The 21176-nt window shown below is 38.9% G+C and overlaps 1 protein-coding gene across 1 annotated transcript in view; it reads right to left on the bottom strand.

Annotated features, from left to right (window-relative positions):
- The window catches only part of Ptprk (protein tyrosine phosphatase receptor type K), a 509254-nt gene that overhangs the window by 373075 nt on the left and 115003 nt on the right, over nucleotides 1-21176 (bottom strand). Inside the window, exon 2 of the mRNA XM_029482632.1 lies at nucleotides 771-893. Coding sequence (XP_029338492.1) covers nucleotides 771-893 — 123 coding nt within the window. The remainder of the gene's footprint in view (nucleotides 1-770; nucleotides 894-21176) is intronic.

Genomic DNA, 21176 nt, shown 5'->3' with positions numbered 1-21176 from the left:
GAGTTAGTTCCAAACTAATATAGAGAACTGAAAAACACACTACTCCCATATTATATTAAGTGGAAAGTATATATTGATATGCTATTTTGTTGTGCTTTACACAGGTCACACACACACACACACACACACACACACACAAAACAAACCATGACCTGTCTTAAGCAATCAGAAAATATACTGCCTCAGAAAATCAAAAGTCAATACCTACAACAAGTTCTTTATCAGTAAGAAACTCTGTGTGTATCCAAAAATTTACTCAGAAAGCATCTCTGCTTGATAATTTTGTCTCCAAGGTCTGTCTTTGTAGAAAAATTGGCTCATCATGGTCTGTGGGAGAATGAGACCATTTATCTCCTTACCAACAACTAGTGCTTGCTTAGAGTCTAACTAGATCACACTTATGAGAGGTGATCAAAGATATGAAATAAGAAATGAATCAATGGTCAAATGATTTTGGTTAAATGATCAAAATAAGTTTTACTTGATCATTTTGACTTCTTATTAAGAGACAAAAAAAAAAAACTAACGTTTATAAACTTACATATTTTTTGCAAAGCACTGAAAGTTGTATTAAGAAATTTTGAAGAATATAGGACGGTATAGAGTATTGTAAAGAAAATTTTAAGATTTTTTACATGTGACCAAATAGACCACTTAATAAGCTTAATATAACAAATTTCTATTGTTACATGTAAAGTGAAAAAATCTTGTTTTTTGTTTTTATATTCGGAAATATTCCCTAGACACTGAATTAGGAGAATGTGACTTACCTTGAGGCATTTCGGGGGGCAGGTAATGAGGTTCCTGCGCACTGACATGGACCCACTCAAAGTCATCGTACAAATCCTGGTGGTAGTCACAGGCCCCTGGCCCATCATCAAAAGTACAGCCACCTAGAAAGAGAAGCGAGGAACATGGTGATGTCTGCATGCCCTTTGTCCATAAAAGAAGAGCACTGAGCAGCAAGAGCTGGGGGAAATGGCACCTGGTGACACTTGTGATCTTAATTGTCAATGGCATCCCTGTTGGTCTCTACTCCCTTTAGAAATTCAATACAAATAAAAACCTCACATACTCAACTTGTCAGAGCCCCAGAAGGAATTCTGAAGTTTTGAATCATTTTTTAAAATATATTATGAAGGCTTCTTTTGGCTTATATATCTCCAATCTAAACACTTTTGCCAGTGTTACTGGAAAAGGGATCGGAAGAGAGAAAACTTTCCTTACAATGCAAGTTCGAACCTGTGAAGTTCATGCTTTAGCCTTATCAACCCCTTGATTTAAAAGATGTCCATGAGTTTGGCAGTGGTGATGTACGCCTTTAATTGCAGCACTTGGGAGGCAGAGGTATGTGACTCTCTGTGACTCTGAAGCCAGCCTGGTCTAAAGAGCAAGTTCCAGGATGGCCAAGTCTCAGAGAGCAACCCTGTCTCTGATAATACACATATACACACAGGTACACACACATATGCATGCACGCATGCATACAGATAAAACAAAAAACAAACAAGCAAAAAACAAGAATAAAGTGTCTCTGATGTTTCATACAGTGAATAATTCACAGGTTACCAAGGGTGTAAACAGTACTTGAGGCCTGGGACAGGCTTCTCTGGATTATTTAGATTATTTTTAAACTCAATACAATTTTAACCTGAGAGAACCTGAAGCACAAAATGAATCAGATTAGCCTGTTACGACACCCAGGCTTCCTTTGCTTAATGACCTTATTTTTCAACAGCACAAGTAGCCTTTCCCCTTTGACATCAGTCATCCTTACCCTTGTCTGTGCTTTCAGATGTGACTCTACAGCAGAAGGAAAATGAATGTTTTTCCTTCAGAGCCCATCTCTAAAGGGTGCATAGTGAACTTAGTCAGTTTACTCACATCGGGAAAATAAGAAGTGGCCTGTATGTCTCATCTTAAAAGAAAATGGATTACAACTAATGAAAACCTAGCAGTGGCTTCAATGAGAAAAACCAATAACCTGTCTCCTTTCAAGTGGCTTATTTGCTTAGTTTCCATGGAGATCTGTGTGGAGAAACTTGGGGAATTCTAAGGCAAGCAATAACAGTGAACAGGTGGAAAACTTCAGACCATTAAATTCTTCTCCCTCTCCTCATCAAAAGTTTATCACTTTGGTTATGAATGAAAGACGGTCTTCTGCAACAATGGACAGCAGCTGCATCAAAGACAACACCATAAGAGACAGAGAGAACCACAAACCCAAAGCCTTTCTCAAAAGCACAACACACTGTGGGCACTCTTGAGTCTCTCTTATGACTACAGAAATCCTTCACTATAACCCGAAGCCCAACAGATGGAGCATGTATTATCATGGTTTAAATACACTCAAAATGACCTTGGTTGCATAGGATTTCATGAAAGATGATGAACATTTCTTTTAAATTAATTTAATTCATTTAACACCTATAAAAGAGGGTACTAGGCAATGCATCTTTTTATCACAAAGGAAAAGCTTTTTTCACAAATACAATTTGTTATCACAAACCCAAAAAGACCTACAGGTTTGCAATGTATGCCTGCAGGGCCCCCATTACCTTTTACACAGGTTTGGTGCCCTCTGTATACAAACTTAAACTACCAGGAGAAATCATGTTGACTCATTTAGAAGACAAATGGCTGTAATTGTTGCCCTTCCTAGATATGGTTAATTTTAGATGCCAGAATGCTGATTAAGAGTAACAGAAGGAATAGCGATCCAAAGTGTGCCAATGGTGCATGTCACCACTATACTAGGAATGTGTCAGAAGGATTTTGAAATCTTTAACTCATCAGCTTGAGTTGCATAATAAGAAAATCCCTTGAAGACGAATATTCAATTTCTACTTTACAGTAAGTTCTAATCCTAGAGGTACCACAAACCTATTTAACACATGGAAAGCACATTTATAAACCTGCTTCAGCACATTCTTAGAATCATTTTTGTAAAGGAGATTTCTAGGTCAAAAGTATTAGTGAAGTGACAACAAAGTGTAGAGGACAAGAAATAGATTATAGTAGCAGTAGCAGTAGTAATAATAATAATAAATAGCAAAAACTCTAAGCTGATGAATGAAACAGAAAAATCCATGTGATAAAAGTGACAAAAAGATGATCAAAATTCTAAAAGAAACATAAAACCAGACTACACTCACCAAGGTACACCTAAAGAAGAAAAGATGCACCAAGCAAAAATAAATACAGGATGTCTTTCAAGATGTCCACCCCCACTTCTAGGAGAATGCACTATTCTTTTCGAATGACCTCCTCTTCCATTCCAACTGAAATACCTGCTGAAGTCTTTTCCTGAGCCCTGCTTCTTTGTACTTAGAAGCGAAGAAAAACAGTGCATCAAAACTGAGATCGCAAACAGGAAAAGAAGAGAAAAGTAACATACGCAAAAAGAAACATGGCATTGTCAGAGTCCAAAAATGTGCATGAATACCAGCTATGAAATGTATGGAGGAGTTAGGTAGAAATAACTTAACACGGAAGGTCTCTGGTGCCTTAGAAGGAAACCAGACAGTTCAATCTACAGTTGTATTAAAACCGGAGGTACACTGAGAAAAATTATACATCTAGCAGCCATGTGGAGTACAAAGGGAATAAGATAAACTGAGGCAGCAACATGCTTCCAGCTTACAACACATAGCACATAGCACACCTCTCATCCTGTTCAATTGGATTTTTTTTTGGGGGGGGGGGGGGAGGACAGAGAACAAGGTGGCCTCACTAGGTCTTACATGAGAGAAGGACTCTACCATCAGGGTTCACTCCTAGTCCTAACCCTACCATAGATCTGGAAAAAATTCTACCATACCATATTCCTATTAGTGATTTTACAAGCATAGGCTTCTATGGTATATGATCTTCGAAATGCACATTACTGAAATACAGTATTGTAGAGAGAAACATCCCTAGGCATGCGGTGGCACACACCTTTAATCCTAGCACTTAGGAGGCAGAGGCAGGTGGATCTCTGTGAATTCAAGGCTAGTTTGATCTATGTAGTGAGTTCAAGCCCAGTCAAGGCTATATAGTAAGGTTCTGTCTCAAAATTAAAATGGAATTGCCTAAGTACAGCTCTCTAGAGTTCTCTGCCAGTGACCCCTAAAGAATTGTGGACTCATTAAAGTTCTAGGATTGTAGAGATGTAGAGAATTAGAGATCCAGAGCCAAATTTATCTTGAGGTTCCTTGACAGTCTTTTATTAACAATCTCTTTATATGAAATCTACCATGATATCAACAATTAGGTATAATATATTCCTTTTGCCAGGTAACTAAGTCCATATGCACTAATTTATATGAAAATACGTGCTGAAAAATTCATTAACCTGTAAGACCTGTGCCAGGGAATTCCTACTTTGTAGTGATACTTTCTGGAAATTTGTGAAAAAATTTATTTATGCTAAAACTCTTTTGAGGCCAGTGAGATAGCTTAAAATGTGAGGATACTTGCTACTAAGACTGACAACCTGAGTTCAATTCAGAAATCCACATGAAACAACAAAATCAGCTCCCCAAATTCCTATTCTCTCTCTCCTTCTCTGTCAACAAATATGCAGAGAGACAGACAGATAGACGGATGATACCAATTAATTTCTTGATAGATGATAGATATATGATAATAGATGGATAGATAAGATAGATGATAGATAAAAGATGATTGATAGATATATAGAGATAAATAAACAGATGATAGATAGATAGATAGATAGATAGATAGATAGATAGATAGATAGATAGGTAGATGTTAGATGATTGATAGATATATAAATAGATAAACATGGTAAATAAAGAGATAGAGATGATAGATGATTAATAGACATATAAATAGATAAATGATTAATTGATAGAGATAGATGGTAGAAAGATGATAGATACATAGATAAACAGATTATTGATAGTTTGATAGATACATACATGCATATACATACATACTCATATACATGGAAAGAAGGAAGGAAGGAAGGAAGGAAGGAAGGAAGGAAGGAAGGAAGGAAGGAAGGAAGGAAGGAAGAAAGGAAGGAAGGAATGAAAGATGGAAAGAAGAAAAGAAGGAAAGAAAGGAAGAAGGAAGGTAGGAAGGAAGAAAGACAGGTAGACAGACAGACAGACAGATGATAGATGCAAAGGCACTTTTTCAAAACACAAATCCTCTCTAAAGACAAACTGTGAAATTTTTGTTCATGTTTTTTGCTTTTGTTGTTGTTTTATTGGTTCACTTTGCTGGTGTTTTGAAACAGGGTCCTGTTGTAGCCCAGGCTGGCCATAAGTTCATATGCTCATAAGCTCACAACATAACTGAGCATGACCTTGACCTCTGAATCTTCTTGCCTCTACTTGCTCAGTTCAGCAATTACATGACTGTCATTACACCCAGTGTCTGTGGCCTTGAGGATAGAACCCTAGACTACATACTAAATACTATACTAACTGAGATACTTTCTCTGCCCTGAAGCTAAGCTTTTTAATAATACCCAGGATCTGTTTAATTTTAAGTTTGAGCCAGGAAAATAAGTAAAAAAGTAAAGTCATTAAGGTCTGGGCAGCTTGCTCTGAGCAATCTGTGAAGGGTAGGCTTTGAAAGTCATCATAGCAGGATCTTCATTTTTGTTCCTTCCAGGACCCTCATCTGTGTATCATTTACTGACCAAGAATAAATGCGGGAGACAAACAGAATTATCACTCATGCTCCTTACTGCTTCCATGAACAAGTTCCTCTTAGCTGTAAGCCTGGACAACTTTGTTAGATTTAAGCATAGGAGAAAACTGTATTCCTCTAAAAGAGCATATGCAAGGTCATGGAATATATGTTGGAAAATACAGTAGATATTCTTAATATAATTGTATGATGATTCTTAGAGAAATGTAGACTCAACCTTCACCAGTTGTGAACTAGTCAATAATATAGAGATTTGTTCACTTAGGTGGCAATCCACATCAAATCCTGTTTCTTCCTTCAGTTTCAAAAGAGAAATCAATACAGTATACAAATTTAGACTACACACCGTATTAAATTAAACAAGCTTTGAATAGATGCCCTTTAATTATTCTAATGTGAAATCACAAATCTAAGGGGCTGGAGAGATGGCTCAGTGCTATAACAAGCAAGAATCCAGCAAGGCCAGGGGGTTCCCAGATGCCTGCTCCAGCTCCCAAGGGACCCAGTGCCTTAGGCTTCCAGGGACAGCTATGCTCATTTGAATGTATTCACACAAAAACACATAATTAAAATAAAAAATTTAAATCTAAAAAAGTAATTACAATGGAAATTCACTGGTATGAAGTCAAATGCCTGTGGGAGTCGGCCAGTGTGCCTCACCAAAATAATTCTGAAGGATTAAAAATAAATAAAAAATAAAAAAGAGTTTTACTCTTAACTAATGTTCCATGTGATCAGAGCCGATCTTTATTCCTAGAACAAGATCTTATTGGGAAAAGTAAAGAAATGGCTTTCAGAAAACGTTCCTCTGAAAAATGCTGGGATGTCTAAATAGATTTCTGTTTCTTGTTAACTCTATACTTCTGGGAATATTGAACGTAAAAAATGAGAATTGACAGACATGATCAATGCCTAGGTAGTGTTTGTCTATGTCAGCTCGAAAGACAAGCAACACCTGTTCCTCGATACGCATCCAAAAATTAAAATACACGCACATGAGGAACATTCAAGTACACACAAAGAATTTATGCCTTTACAAGAGGATGGATGAATCCTGTGCCATTTTAACTTATTGCCACTGAGGACCTGAGTGGATAAAAACTTAGAAAATTTATAAAGGAGCCTTTTAAAAAGATAATCAATCCAGACCCAGAAGAATCCTCTTTGTGCTGCTTGCAACTAATTAGTGTGTGAAAATATTATCTCAGCCTAGTACCTTGCAAAAGAAAGGAAATCCTAGCCTGTTTCCTCTGAATTAAGAGCTATCATTTATGGGTAGGTAGAAGTAACTGCTATTGATGAGGAAAGAATGCATTTCAAACACACCCACTGATTATCAAATTCTTCCTTCCTAGAGTTCCACCTCTAACTGAAAATACATGTTTAATATGTAGAATCCAATATTAGGTAGCTGTAAGACTTCTTATTTAAATTGTCTAGGATTCAAAGCAAATTCTATACTTTCACTGCATAGCCGTCCTTCAATAAGACCAAATTAACCAGAGTGGAGCAAGAGGCTCAATTACACACCTCTTCTTCTCTTCAGATCAGTAACCCTCAAATGCACTATACTTCACCTAATAAGAACGCAGGAATTTTAAGCGCCTGGCATAGACTTAGGTGATGGCAGAGAGCGTGTCTGTAGATGCAACATAGAGTGCGGCTAAGTACATGCACAGCTTTGCTATTTTCATTTTTTGAGCTTCAAATCACTCTCCAGTAATATCAACTCAGTAATAACGACCAAACAAGGGTGTAAGGATTAGTCAAAACCCTCACATGTAAAGGTGCCCACGCCTAATATCTTTCTACAAAGTACATCCTTTCTATATCCCTGGGCCATATTTTTTTAGTTTATACATGGGCTATATAGTTTTCATCCTGCACAGATACTTAACACCTAAATCTTAAATAAAAAGAAACATTTTTCAACTTAACTAGCCCAGAAAGACTCCAGAGAGGTTTTTGTACAAGCAGTTTTCTCTGAACATTGACTACATGTGTTCTCAAACAGGAAGTGCGCCTTGAATCAGGAGTGACAAAATCCTATCTATGCAAAGCCAGTTTGGAAACATTTCAGTTTTCCTTTACCTTCTGTTCCAACTACACAATTCTTGTAACTGTAGCAAGAAAGCAGGCAAACATGAAAAATCATAACAGATTACAAGACTGCACTGGGAGAACAGGTTTCCTAAAGCAGGCGTCAGGCTGGATGTGGCCCCTGGGCCCACAGCTTAGTCAGTCTCATCTGAAATAGTCTTAAGTCTACTATTAGAATCTAATCTGGCTAAAAGCTAATTTTCATATAAATCAAGACAGGTAGCGGTGGGCAAAATCAGGAAGTTCGATTAGAGATGGAATCTAAAACAATTTGTCACAAGTCCAACACTGAGGGTGTTAAGAGAGAAATAAAACACCCACTACCTTAAAGGTTTAAGGCCAGTAGAACAAGAGAAGGGATTTTATGGCATGATACCTTGCATGTACATGTGGACATGCATACGACTGAAATATTGGTCACTCTAGAGGTCTGTGACTTCTAACCTCACAATGAAACTAATGGATGACTACATACCATTAGAAATCACTTCACAGATGAAAAGAGTTTCATTAAACTGTAGCATTACAATCTCTACTCTCAGCATTTGACAGTGGAGGCAGGAGGATCAGAGGTCAGTATCAGATTTGGCTATGTAGAGAGCATGGGGTCAGCCTCTATGAGCTCCTTCCTCAAAATAACTAAATGGGTGGGACTGAGATAAAAGGAATGTACTAATAAGAAGTGCCTTGAAATAGAAAAGTACATACATAAAACTCACTCATGGTAACACAGGAAGAAGCGGAGAAGACATGCTGAGGCAGGTCAAAGCACAGGCTTGGACCTGGGTTCAATTCCCCATACCCAAGTGTTGCTTCACAGCTTTCTGTAACCCCAGATGTAAGCTATCTGAAGTCTTCTTCTGACTACCGTGGGCACAAAGCATACACATGGTATACATGCATACATACATGCATATATACACACACACATACATACATACAGCCATACACAGAAAATAAAAACTAATAAATCTTTAAGGAAAATAAGAAAGGAAAGAAGGAAGGAAGGAAGGAAGGAAGGAAGGAAGGAAGGAAGGAAGGAAGGAAGGAAAGAAGGAAGGAAGGGAGAGAGATAGGGAGAGAGGGAAGGAGGGAAGAAAGGTGGAGAGAAATAGAGACAGAGACAGGGAGAGATAGAGAGGGAGAGAGACAGAGAGAGAACCAACACAGGTTATGAATCCAGGCCATGCAAGCTGATCATGCCAGTAAGTGCCCAATCGCACTCTACCCATAACCCTGGCCATGTAGTGCCTGATGTCCTGTGGAGCAATGACTTTGAGTTCACACATGTTGAAGTCATGCCCTCCTCTCCTCCTCTTCAATGCCACAAACAGGAGGGCATCCTTGTTGGGTGGGATGCTTAATACTGGCTGTCAACATGCAAGATAGGGAATTATCTGGAAGACAAACTACTGGGAAAGTCGGGGGGGGGGGAAGGGTTCTAGACTCTCTGAGGTGGGAAGACCCACTTTAAGGTGCAGCCACATCGTTCTGTGAAATGGGATCAGAGCCTGAATAAAAAGAGAACAAAGTCTGAGAACTGGCATTCAACTTCCTAGTTTCTGGTGATAGGTATATTAGGACCAGCTGCCCCATGTCCTCCTTCAACTTGCCCATTTCCATGACAGAATATATCCCCTCCAATGAAGTTCAAATGAACCATTCACTTCTTTGGTTGTTTATTCTCTAGTATTGTGGGCACAGCAATAAAAAAAAGTAACACATCTCACAGGTTTAAAAGTCTACCTGGTTAGTAATTTTAAGTAGAGTGGGTTAAGGTAAAAGATTGGTAAGCTAGCACTGCCCTGTTAGCTTCATGTTTGACCTCTCCCATAACGTACACAACAAGCTATGGGTTTTTATTTAACTTTTTAAAATATTTTTTATTAAGATATAATTATACCACTTCCTCTCCACACTTCCCTTTCCTCTCTCCAGCCCACCCCATGCCTCCCACTCTCAGATTGACAGCCTCTTATTCCTTATTATTCTTACAGAAATACATATATGCAGGCTGCTGAGTTTGCTTTCGGTGTGTGTGTGTGTCTGTGTGTGTGTCTGTGTGTGTCTTCAGGGGTGACCATTGGATGTTACATAACCAATCAGGGCTTCACCCCTGGGAGAGACTAATTTGCCCTCTCTCTCAGCAGTCACTTTTTATCTAGCAGTGGAATCACACAGATTTTGGAAATTGTTAAAACAAACAAACTAACTAAAAACTAAATGAAAAACTTTGTTTTAATGATGCAAATTTTGTTGTAATTCTATTATCTGCTGTCACACGAACTGCAGGATAAAAAATGTTTTTGTTTTTGTTTGGCTTTTGGGGTTTTGTTTGTTTGTTTGTTTTTGTTGGTGTTTGGTTTGGTTTTGTTTTGTGTTTTGTTTTGTTTTGTTTTGTTTTGGGTGCATTGGTGTTTATCGTGCCTGTATGAGGCTGTGTATTCCCCCGGAACTGGAATTACAGACACTTGTGAGCTGCAATGTGAGTGTTAGGAATTGAACCTGGATCCTCTGGAAGAGCAACTGGAGCCCTGAACCATGGAGCCATCTCTCCTGCCCCAGTTTCTTTTCCTTTTAACAATTTCAGCAAAAATCCCATCCTTTACACTTGGAGTTAGATATACTATCTTAAGGAAACCACTGAACAAAGTAATTGAGAATAAATGTAGTGAAAAATAAAATTCCCAACTGAAGGCATATTTACATTATGGTAAAACTTGAATCCACCCAAGCTCAGACTTAAGCCGATCTTTGTTTCTCCCAGGGAATTCCTGGTGGGTTTCACTTCACCCACAGTGGATACGTTCTGGCTTATCTCTGCGGTTGCTGCTGACCCCACTCAGGGCTGAAGGATGGATCTTTTTTCATGACAAAGAGGCACTGTGAGAGGATGAAGCCATGGAAAGCAGAATTCCATGACCCAGGTCTCCAGAAGGGATGTAAGAGCCTGTTAGATCAGACTGGAGGAACTATCTAAAATATGTTCACTCATATCTTAAGATTAACAGTTAACCTCAGACTCTAAAAAATAATGATACTAGGATCAGAAACTAATTGAGGTAATTAATATGCATCTCAAACAAAAGCAAAAACATTGTTTTCCATATTTTTCATAAAAATGGAACCCTTTTACTATCAAATATCTTAAACTTGATTTACAGGAAAGATATACAACCCAATATCTGTGTTTTCCAAGTTTCTTAAAGCAGGTATTTTATGTTTTTTTGTGTCTGTTTGTATGTGTGGTATATGTATGTATGTGGGTTTGTGCATATGGATGTATGTGTGGTATATGTGTACATATATATATGTGTATATATATATATATATATACACATTCATATATACATGTGTGTATATATGTATGTATATGCATGTGTATATACAAAAGTGCATGTATAGACATATGTGTATATCCATATGTGTGTGTGCATGTGTGTGGTGTATGTACATGTGTGTGGGAAGATACATATACCCCAGCATACAGAGAGGCCACAGGACAACATCTTTCATCCTACCCTGTCATTCATTTTATTGAGACAGTGTCTGTCCTGAAACTGGCCTAGACTGAGCAAACCCCAGAGAACATGCTCACCAAGTGCTGGGATTACAAGAGAATGCAGGGCCATGCCAGCTTTTTGTATGGATGCTAGAGATCTGAACTCGGGTCTTCCTAATTGAGCAGCAACTGTTCTTACTCAACGAGTCATCCACCCAGGTTCCTTAAAACAGATTCTAACTAGTTATGGTTTTCTTCTGCCGTCTTCTGAAGTTATAACAAGAAAATTGCACGTCATTATCATTTCAGCCAATATGCTAGCTGATGCTATTAAAGCCATTAGCTCACTCTATGCATCATGGAAGAGAGTCTGGTTTTCTGCCAGGCCCAGAGCAAACAAGCACCTCACAGAAGAAGTATGGGTCACAATAACTTCCTTCTTGTAGTCACCCTTCAGAAAAGTGGATGTGATTAAAATTTGGTGGGACTGACCCATAAAATAAAAATCTCCCAACCAGCAAAGCAGAGGGACAGACAAACATTTAAATGTCACTGGATGTGAGAGGCCATTCCACTGTAAAGGAGAGAGTCAAGTAGGACAGCCATGATCAGGTTCATGTAAATTAAGCCACACCAAGATTCTGGTCTGCCTGGGTCACCCTCTTGCAGGTTTCTTTTTCTTTTTCTTTTTTTTATTATTAGATATTTTCTTTATTTACATTTCAAATGCTATCCCGAAAGTTCTCTATACCCTCCCCCCTGCCCTCCTCCCCTACCCACCCAATCCCACTTCTTGGCTCTTGCTGGTTTCTATGCCATGCAAAAACAACTCAACTTGAGTTTCTACTCTCTACTTTCACCAAGTACTTAGTCACTCTGTATGCAGTATTTGAGAACTCTCTAAATATCCTGTACCATCATCCTGAGTGAGGTAACACAATCACAAAGGATCTCACACAATATGTACTCACTGATAAGTGGATACTAGCCCAGAAACTTAGGATACACAAGATATAAGATACAATTTGCTAAACGCATGAAACTCAAGAAGAACGAAGACCAAAGTGTGGACACTGTGCCCCTTCTTAGAATTGGGAACAAAACACCCATGGAAGGAGTTACAGAGACAAAGTTTGGAGCTGTGATGAAAGGATGGACCACCTAGAGACTGCCATAGCCAGGGATCCATCCCATAATCAGCTTCCAAACGCTGACACCATTGCATACACTAGCAAGATTTTGCTGAAAGGACCCAGATAGAGCTGTCTCTTGTGAGACTATGCTGGGGCGTAGCAAACACAGAAGTGGATGCTCACAGTCAGCTATTGGATGGATCACAGGGCCCCCAGTGGAGGAGCTAGAGAAAGTACTCAAGGAGCTAAAGGGATCTGCAATCATATAGGTGGAACAACATTATGAACTAACCAGTACCCCGGAGCTCTTGACTCTAGCTGCATATGTATCAAAAGATGGCCTAGTTGGCCATCACTGGAAAGAGAGGCCCATTGGACATGCAAATTTTATATGCTCCAGTACAGGGGAACGCCAGGGCCAAAAAGTGGGAGTGGGTGGGTAGGGGAGTGGGGGGAAGGGTATGGGGAACTTTTGGGATAGCATTGGAAATGTAAATGAGGAAAATACCTAATTAAACAAAAAAAGAAGAAGCTAAGTATACTTGCAGATTGAAGTTAGGGTTTGGGTTAGGAAACACTGGCAGGCATTCCCATGATACCTCTAAGCATGTGTGCAATTAGTAATGCAAAATAACTGATAATTTGGAAAAAGAGAAAAGAAAATCTGAGTTTACAATTATGCCCTTCATTTGAGACTTGGATGAGAGAGGATAAACTCCAGAGAGGAGCAGAGATAGGACTCGCCACTGGCTGTTCCCTGGTAGAATTCCTAAAACCTAAAAAACTTGACTCTGCCTTGAAAGGAGGCATATTTGGGTTTTTAAAATGACCTTAGTTACGTATCAACAAACTTACAAAAAAATCTGATCTTAACTACTCATGAAAAAACGCAATAATAAATAGCATTTCACATGCTAGAAAAATGCCGGAAAACTGTTGGTACAGAAGAGGTATCTGTGAAATGAAGCATAGCTGATAGAAGAAGCTAACTCTCTTCTGCAGTAGTAGTAGTACCTAGCAGATCCTCTCCGAACAGGAGCAAGAGATTCAGACAGACTTGAGATATCATCTCACCAAATGTGATAACTGGCTGATACAACGTCATCTAGTTAATTAATTTTTCTCTCTGACAATTATCCTAAAGTCTTACAACCAGTTCTAAAATTTATCAAATTGTGAGGTTTACTGAAAAAAAAAAGAAAGAAAAGAAAAGAAAGAAAATATCTTTCTTCAGAGTGGGATTTAGATACGGAAAATTCTGCTTTTTTTTCTTTCTAATTTTCTGTATAAGAGGAGAAGCTGGGAAATAAGATTTGAATAATAGATGAAAGGCAGAGACAGTGTGGAGGTGGCATTTGAAGTCTAGTATCCCTGTGCTGAATGCTAGCTTTCATGCCTCATTTCGCACCCCAAGTCAGAGCACACATTTCAGAAATTTCAAATCATAAAAACAAATAAAATAATACATAGTATTTCAGTGTACTACTTTCAAGGACATCTGGACACATAATTAAACTTTTGAAAAAGACATTAATTTATGCCCTAATTATTACGGCATAATTGTGAACTCAGATTGTTTAATGTATTTGTATATAGTTATGTATTAATATACTAAATATATATTAAAATATAAATATATATTGAGTATTTATTTGAGGAAACCTTGTGACAAGAGCAAGTGGCATATACATGTCATTTGCAGAAGAAATGGCTGAGATTGGGGTAACGAAATCCAACAGTTTCACCCCCACAAATATACTCTATGGAAATATTGGCATGTATTCTGTCCTGAATTCTCCTTATAAAGGTTAGGACCACTAAGTCCCTAAATTACAATACAAATTTCAACAACACCCAAAGACAACAGGACTACCTAAGAACTTGAAGCACAATGACAGCAAACCAGCTTGTGGAGATTTTCTCTGACTGTTGGCTTAAGACAAGGTGAGTTATCTTAACATAATAGATGTGTCATAGAAGAGACAAATGCTGAACATTAGCAACAGGTGAATAGAAGGCAGGTGTTAGAAACCACATGGGAAGCAGTAATTACTTGCCAACTAGTGGGAGAATATGAAGGCAAGACTTACAGTTAGAGATCTTTAATCTCATGCAGAATCAGAAAGAAGAAATTATCCCAGGAATCACCCACACAGGAGCATCCCTCTTTACCCACCAATCCTACCAGGCAGCTGTTTAACACACTAAGAAACAAACAGAGAAAAGGCTTATGAGGGGTAATGGTTTACATCGATGATAAACTGCTCCGGATGAGGAAAAACGGCACTGCACATGGGCCAAAATCAAAACTATCAAAATGAGATGGTTTTTGTACAGCTTCCAGGTATTCTGAAATCTGACAGCATAACACGTCTACTCTGTGGTTACTTTTGGTCACTTGAGGATTTGTCTGTAGGCAGAGTCAGTGTGTAGACTGAAGGAGGGGAAACTGAGTTAGATTTATCTATAGCATTTCTGCTGCTGCCTCATCTACACACATGCACATGTGTCTACATGGAATACTTCAGTCATGACTGTGGCTATCCATATCTCTTACTCATAACACTCACTAATAACATGACATCAGTAGACCATAAGCTCCTAGAAATAGTTTCGATTGAAAGAAAATACACTCAGTTGAAGGAGTCACATCTTGAACATATTGGGGCCTTTGGAAAATACCAATGAGTGTCAAATCCCTCCCCAGCCCCTCCTCTCAGCTCTCAATATTCTGATTAACTTTATCTGATAGTTGGGTATTACCATGGGTTGTTGACCCTAATCTAGATGGTACACAAAAGAATAAATTCATGATCTCAGGCAAGAAAAAAGCTGATATTCCAAGTAAATGTGTTTAAGTTTCTGTAAATGTATTTAAAATTAATCTGAAGAAGGTCTGCTGGACTATCAAGCATTAGTGACAGAGACCCAGAGATAAAAGAACAGAAAAGACGCTGTGTAGAACTAAAGATTAAAAGCTTGAAAGTCCTAAAACGGGGTGGAGAAAAGGGGTGGAGACTCCTGTAAGAGGGCCCAGATAGAACAGATAGTGGAATTCTGAGACATTCATTCTAAATACCTAAGCAATAAAGGTCGGTTCATGATAACCACAAATTGTATGAAGTTATGTAACTTAAAGAACTTCCTGCAGGTACACAGAATGCAGCTAAGATGCACTGCAATTCTTTGTTTGTTTGTTTGTTTGTTTGTTTTACAAGACAAGATATCTCTGTGTAGGACTGGCTGTCCTAGAACTCATTGTGTAGACCAGGCTGGCCTCGAACTCAGAGCTCTGCCTCCTGATGGATGCATTGTGGTTATTATTCAATAGGTTTCACTGCCAAGCCACGGGAGACCACCACATCTAGAAGGAAATATGTTACTGCTATAAGTCAGATCCACAAGAAACTGTACCCGAACAATAAGTATCACCCACTGATGGTAGTTTTCCAATCACCTTCTTCCTCTTCAATAATCAAAAGGGATTGACTGTGTTGTTTTGTTTTGTTTTATTTTGTTTTGTTTTGTTTTTGTCTTTTTTTTATTAGATATTTTTTTATTTACATTTCAAATGTTATCCCCTTTCCTAGTTTTCTCTCCAAAAACCCCATCCCCTCCTTGCTCCCCCTGCTCACCACCCACCCACTCCTGCTTCCTAGCCCTGGCATCCCCCTTTACTGGAGCATAGAACCTTCACAGGACCAAGGGCCTCTCCTCCCATTGATCACCGACTAGGCCATCCTCTGCTACATATGCAGCTGGAACCATGAGTTCCACCATGTGTTTTCTTTGGTTGCTGGTTTAGTCCCAGGGAGCTCTGGAGATACTGGTTAGTTCATATTGTTGTTTCTCCCATTATGGGGCTGCAAACTCCTTCAGTTCCTTGACTGTGGTTTTTTTTGTTGTTGTTGGTGGTGGTGGTTGGATGGTTGGTTGGTTGGTTTGGGTTTTTTTTTGTTTTGTTTTGTTTTGTCACAAATGCTCCCTTAGCATCATATGAAACAGATGAAAGGATGCATTTTTGCTGGAGATTCTGGTTGTAATATGGTTATGTTGAAGATTGTTCAAGTGGCCATATTCCCCAGTATGGCTGCTGTGACAAAAATGCAGCTCTACAGTAGAGGCTCTAAGAATAATGCCAAATCTGACTCTGTGGACTCCAAGAGGTAGGTGAGGCTTGTGTGAAAGAGTGAATAAAACTTGCCAGTCCTGTCAAACACAGGGGGGAATCATCATCACAAGGGGAGAAAATTGCAGGAAGACAAGATAACTTCTTGTCAATCATTCACTTGGCTGAGGGTGGGCCTTCCATGACAAAACTTGCTTTCCAGTCAGGGATTTATAACCACAACCACAGCCTCCAAAGAAAGGCAGATGAGAGCTACAAAGGAATCAGGTTATCAGGCATTGCACATTTTTTTCAAGTTTCAATGTTCCTTGGAGAAGTCCGAATTCAATGAGTCAATGTTTTCTGATTTAGCCATAAAAAAAGACTAAGATCTCATTATTTGCAGGAACATGGAATGGAATGGACATAATGGAAAGACAGTACATAAAATGGAATGAGAAAAAGAAAACCTACATATTTTCATTCATATGTAGGAGCTAAATCTGTTGATTTTATGAAAGTAGAATGTAGAGTAATGATCATTTGTAGTCAAAAGAAAGGAGAGGGGAAAAGTAAAAAAAACAGAGAGAGAGAGAGAGAGAGAGAGAGAGAGAGAGAGAGATGAGCACCAGTGTGCTCTGTAAGAGTTTACAGGATTACCACCAAGCACACATGAACACAGGCACACAGACACGCAGTGTTTAAGCAGGGGGGAATGCTGCTTTCACTAATTGGATTACTGCAGATTATATTCAAGTTGTTACACTGTACTCCACAAATACACATAATGTTTTTAAAGACGCTAAATGCAATCCCTTTATTTCTGGAGAAAATAAGACTTCTATTTAGACATCAGTTTACTGAAGATGCAATTTACTCCAATTTTCTGGAAATAAACTTTTATCTAATATTAGAAAAGACACACATGTGGAGAAGCAGAATGAGGAAACACAAAGGAGGGGAGCAAATAAGAGCAAAGCGAAGGTTCAAAGACCCCACATGCACAGGCACGCACACACACGCACCACCACCACTACCACACATACACACACACATACACATACAACACACATTCACCACACACACACACACACACACACACACCACACATACACACACCACATACACATTTACCGTACACACATAACGCATACACATATATACAATATACATATGCAAATACAATATGCACATATATATACATTTACCACACCATATACATATATAGCACACAGACACCCCACACACACACAACATACACACACACACACCACACACACATATACCACACATGCACATATACACAACCACACACATATACACACATATACCACACACACACATCCATATACCACATATGACATAAACATGACAATGTCATAATAAAACCCAACGCTTTGCACATTAGCCAAATAAAGAAAAATATTGCATTCATCAAAACAAAGAGATTTTTAAAGTTTGGTCCTCTAAATTGAGAAGACTTTCACTGAGGTCTTTGGTCAACTCTGGTCTCCATGTATTTGCAGCTCCAAGCAAATATAAGCAACAGCAAATTACAATATGTGCCACTTGGAATGTAGTTTTATAATTACAATCTTTAAATGCATTAGAATTCACAAACAAAGCACAGAATTGCTCTCTGGATCTCAAAGGAGATTAATGAAAATATTTGGTCAGAATACAAATGAAGTGTAAAGCCAACAGCTATTTTTAAAAGATGTGAAGTATTTTTGCATATATAGGAAGCACTAAGTAAACAACAGGGGTCTTTTCATTTAAAAGTGCACATATAGTCCCACCAGGCAGAGAGATTAAGTGCTAATATTTTGCCTTGAATTTCCTTTAAGCCTCCCCCATATCATATATCCTTGCTGTTTACAGCTGATATTTAGGAAACCCACCACTTCCTTAGAAATATGCATTTGCCAACCATTTCGTTAATGACCTAAATAAATACAATAATTTTGCAGTCGATGCTATTGGAGCTTCTAAATACAAATTCATAATTGCTAAGTGACGCTATTTTCTCCTTTCTGTGTATAATTACTCAAATCCATAAGAATTTCTAAGCAGTCTGAGCAATGACAGAACATGACATATGCTATTTATTAGTGCTCTCCCTCTTAACTGCAGTTAGTTGATTGCAAATTAGCTCACCCATTCATCTTTGATGCTCATTCTCATTAGGACCTTCTAAGTTTATTTACTCTCCTGCAAAAAGAGTGGTAGGTATTACACGGGAGTCACCTACCTCCATTAGAGGACATTTTTGAGACATTTAAAGAGCAATAGTGGAGGGGTGCAAGGTTCCAGAAAAGGTCACTGAAGCAGATGTTTCTGCAGTATAGATGCCAACAGCCCCAAGAGGGACAGCATCCACAGGATAACACACAGCTGATTGACTACCAGGTGGCTGTTGCATGACAGACCCTGTTCAAAACACTTTATATGAAGGAATGAAGTTAATTTTTAATTCTGACAAGGTAGGTTCAGTTTGGGGGAAGAGCTCCATCAGTAACCTGCTTTGTTGTGCAAGCATTAGGAGGGGTGTCCAGTCCCCAGAAGTTCTGTAAAATCAGCCAAACACATGCATGTATTATCAACAGTAGGGAAGAATGACAAGGGGGTCTATTGTTCCAGGCCAGGGAAGGACCCTATGTGAAAAGCCAAGGTGACTTTGCAAGGGTTCAAGGACACTAGAGATTTTCTGGCCAAGACAAGCAGGCAAGTGTTTTGACGTATACCTGCACAAGATGTATTGTCTTAGATTCCAATTTTACTTGTTAAGAAACTAAGATCGGGTGCTGGAGAGATGGCTCAGTGGTTAAGGGCACTGACTGCTCTTCCGAAGGTCCTGAGTTCAAATCCCAGCAACCACATGGTGGCTCACAACCATCTGTAATGACATCTGACGTCCTCTCCTGGTGTGTCTGAAGACAGCTACAGTGTATTTACATATAAAAGTAAATAATAAATAAATCTTTAAAAAAAAAAAAAGAACAAGGAAAAAAGAAACTAAGATTAATAACAACTCAACTCACTCAAGATCAACCTGGTAGTAAGGCCCCAAGCCAGGGTCCAAGTCCAAGCCAAGTCACCACTTCAAAACACTCCTCAAATGGCTGGAAATAAGCACTTCAAAGGGAAGCATTAAGATCAAACTGCAGGAGGAAGCCAACTGGCAAGCCAGGAGGGAGCAAGGCAAAACTGCAGACTCAACAGTAGACACCACTGTCCTTCCAGCAAATTCAAAGAAGATCTCTGAAGAAAGATGTAATTTTTACACAAAGGGGGCCAGTTTCAAGAGTTCTCTCTGGACAGATGAATCTCATACTCCAAATACTCCTGCTGGGTGGAGAAGGGCTTGCTCTTGTCCTAGGAACCCACTCACTTCTCAAACCCAGTAACTTGAAGTAAGTGGTTGGCATAGGTTGCCTGCCCTTCCCCCTCCCCTTTTCTTCTTTGGCAAAGGGGAGGGAGGCTGGGAATGCTTTCAGCAGCTGAGACTCAGCTGTCTACTCTCCATGCCTGCACCAGGAATTTGGGAAGCCTTTGGGAGATGTCACTTCCAAGCAAGGAATTGTCAGGAGAGCAACGATATGTGTCTCTTTCATTTAGTATCTCCTTGTGTAATGAATATTTTTAACCCGGTTTGTTTGAGCATCTACAAGCCCTATATTTCCTCTGCAGTAAAAGGCATTTATTTACTCTACTAGAAGTGCCTCTTTAGGATGCATCTATATTTAAACCACCCACGTATCCCTGAAGCAGGGCAAGACAGTGATACTCAGGCATGACTTCTGAGTTCAAAGCAAACATACAAATAAATAAATAAATAAATAAATAAAAAACCATCAATAGTAACTGTCAAATACCTATCTACACAGAGGGCTGAGAGAAACAAAGCAAAAAAAAAAAAATCTATCTGTATATCCCTTTCTCTATGAAGTCCACTCTAATGAAACCCAGGGCTCCACATCAGCTCATTTCCTTAAAGGAATTTAACAAGTGCAAAGCTGCAAAGGGTCTCAAGATTCACAGGGCATAATTCTCCACCCTGCAGAGGAATGTCCTCTAAAGTCCCAGGACAGATGGCCTCTCAGCATCTGCTTAAAAACTTTCCACTGTCTTCACCTTAAGAATGGCCAGGGTCTCTGTAAGGGCTGAGGTATTTCTCCAGGGTGTCTTTGCAATCACTCCACTCTTCCTATGGAATGTCATGGCACTTGTGAGAATCAGATCTCCCCAAACTCCTCCCTCTTCTTATCACACATCCAGTACATACAAAAGCAGAACAGGCTTTGGCAAGATGCACGCACTCTATTCTAACCAAGACCACAACCCAGATTAGCAAAGTCACTTTGAGTTAGTTAAAAAAAAAACAAACAAAAGAAACAAAACAAAAAAAGAAAAAGAAGTTCTATTTCTCTTAACTTTTCCTTACTTAGATGCCTGCCTACTTCAATTTTCTCTCCGCATTCTGACCTGGTGATCCTGACTTTAAACAAAAAGACTAATAAAGGTTAATAAGTCATTAAAATAAAAACAGAAACTGTAAATCCTGAACTTCCTATGCCTTGTGAGTCCTAGCTGGGGAAAAGTGAGAGCAGATACATTGAGCCGATTAAAAATGGGGCTCAGAGCTGAACAAAGAATTCTCACCTGA

This window comes from Mus caroli, chromosome 10 (assembly GCF_900094665.2).
Source record: "Mus caroli chromosome 10, CAROLI_EIJ_v1.1, whole genome shotgun sequence".
Classification (NCBI taxonomy): Eukaryota; Metazoa; Chordata; class Mammalia; order Rodentia; family Muridae; genus Mus; species Mus caroli.
The sequence above is the reverse complement of the archived record's forward strand: the minus strand, read 5'-3'. Positions and strand labels throughout refer to the sequence as shown.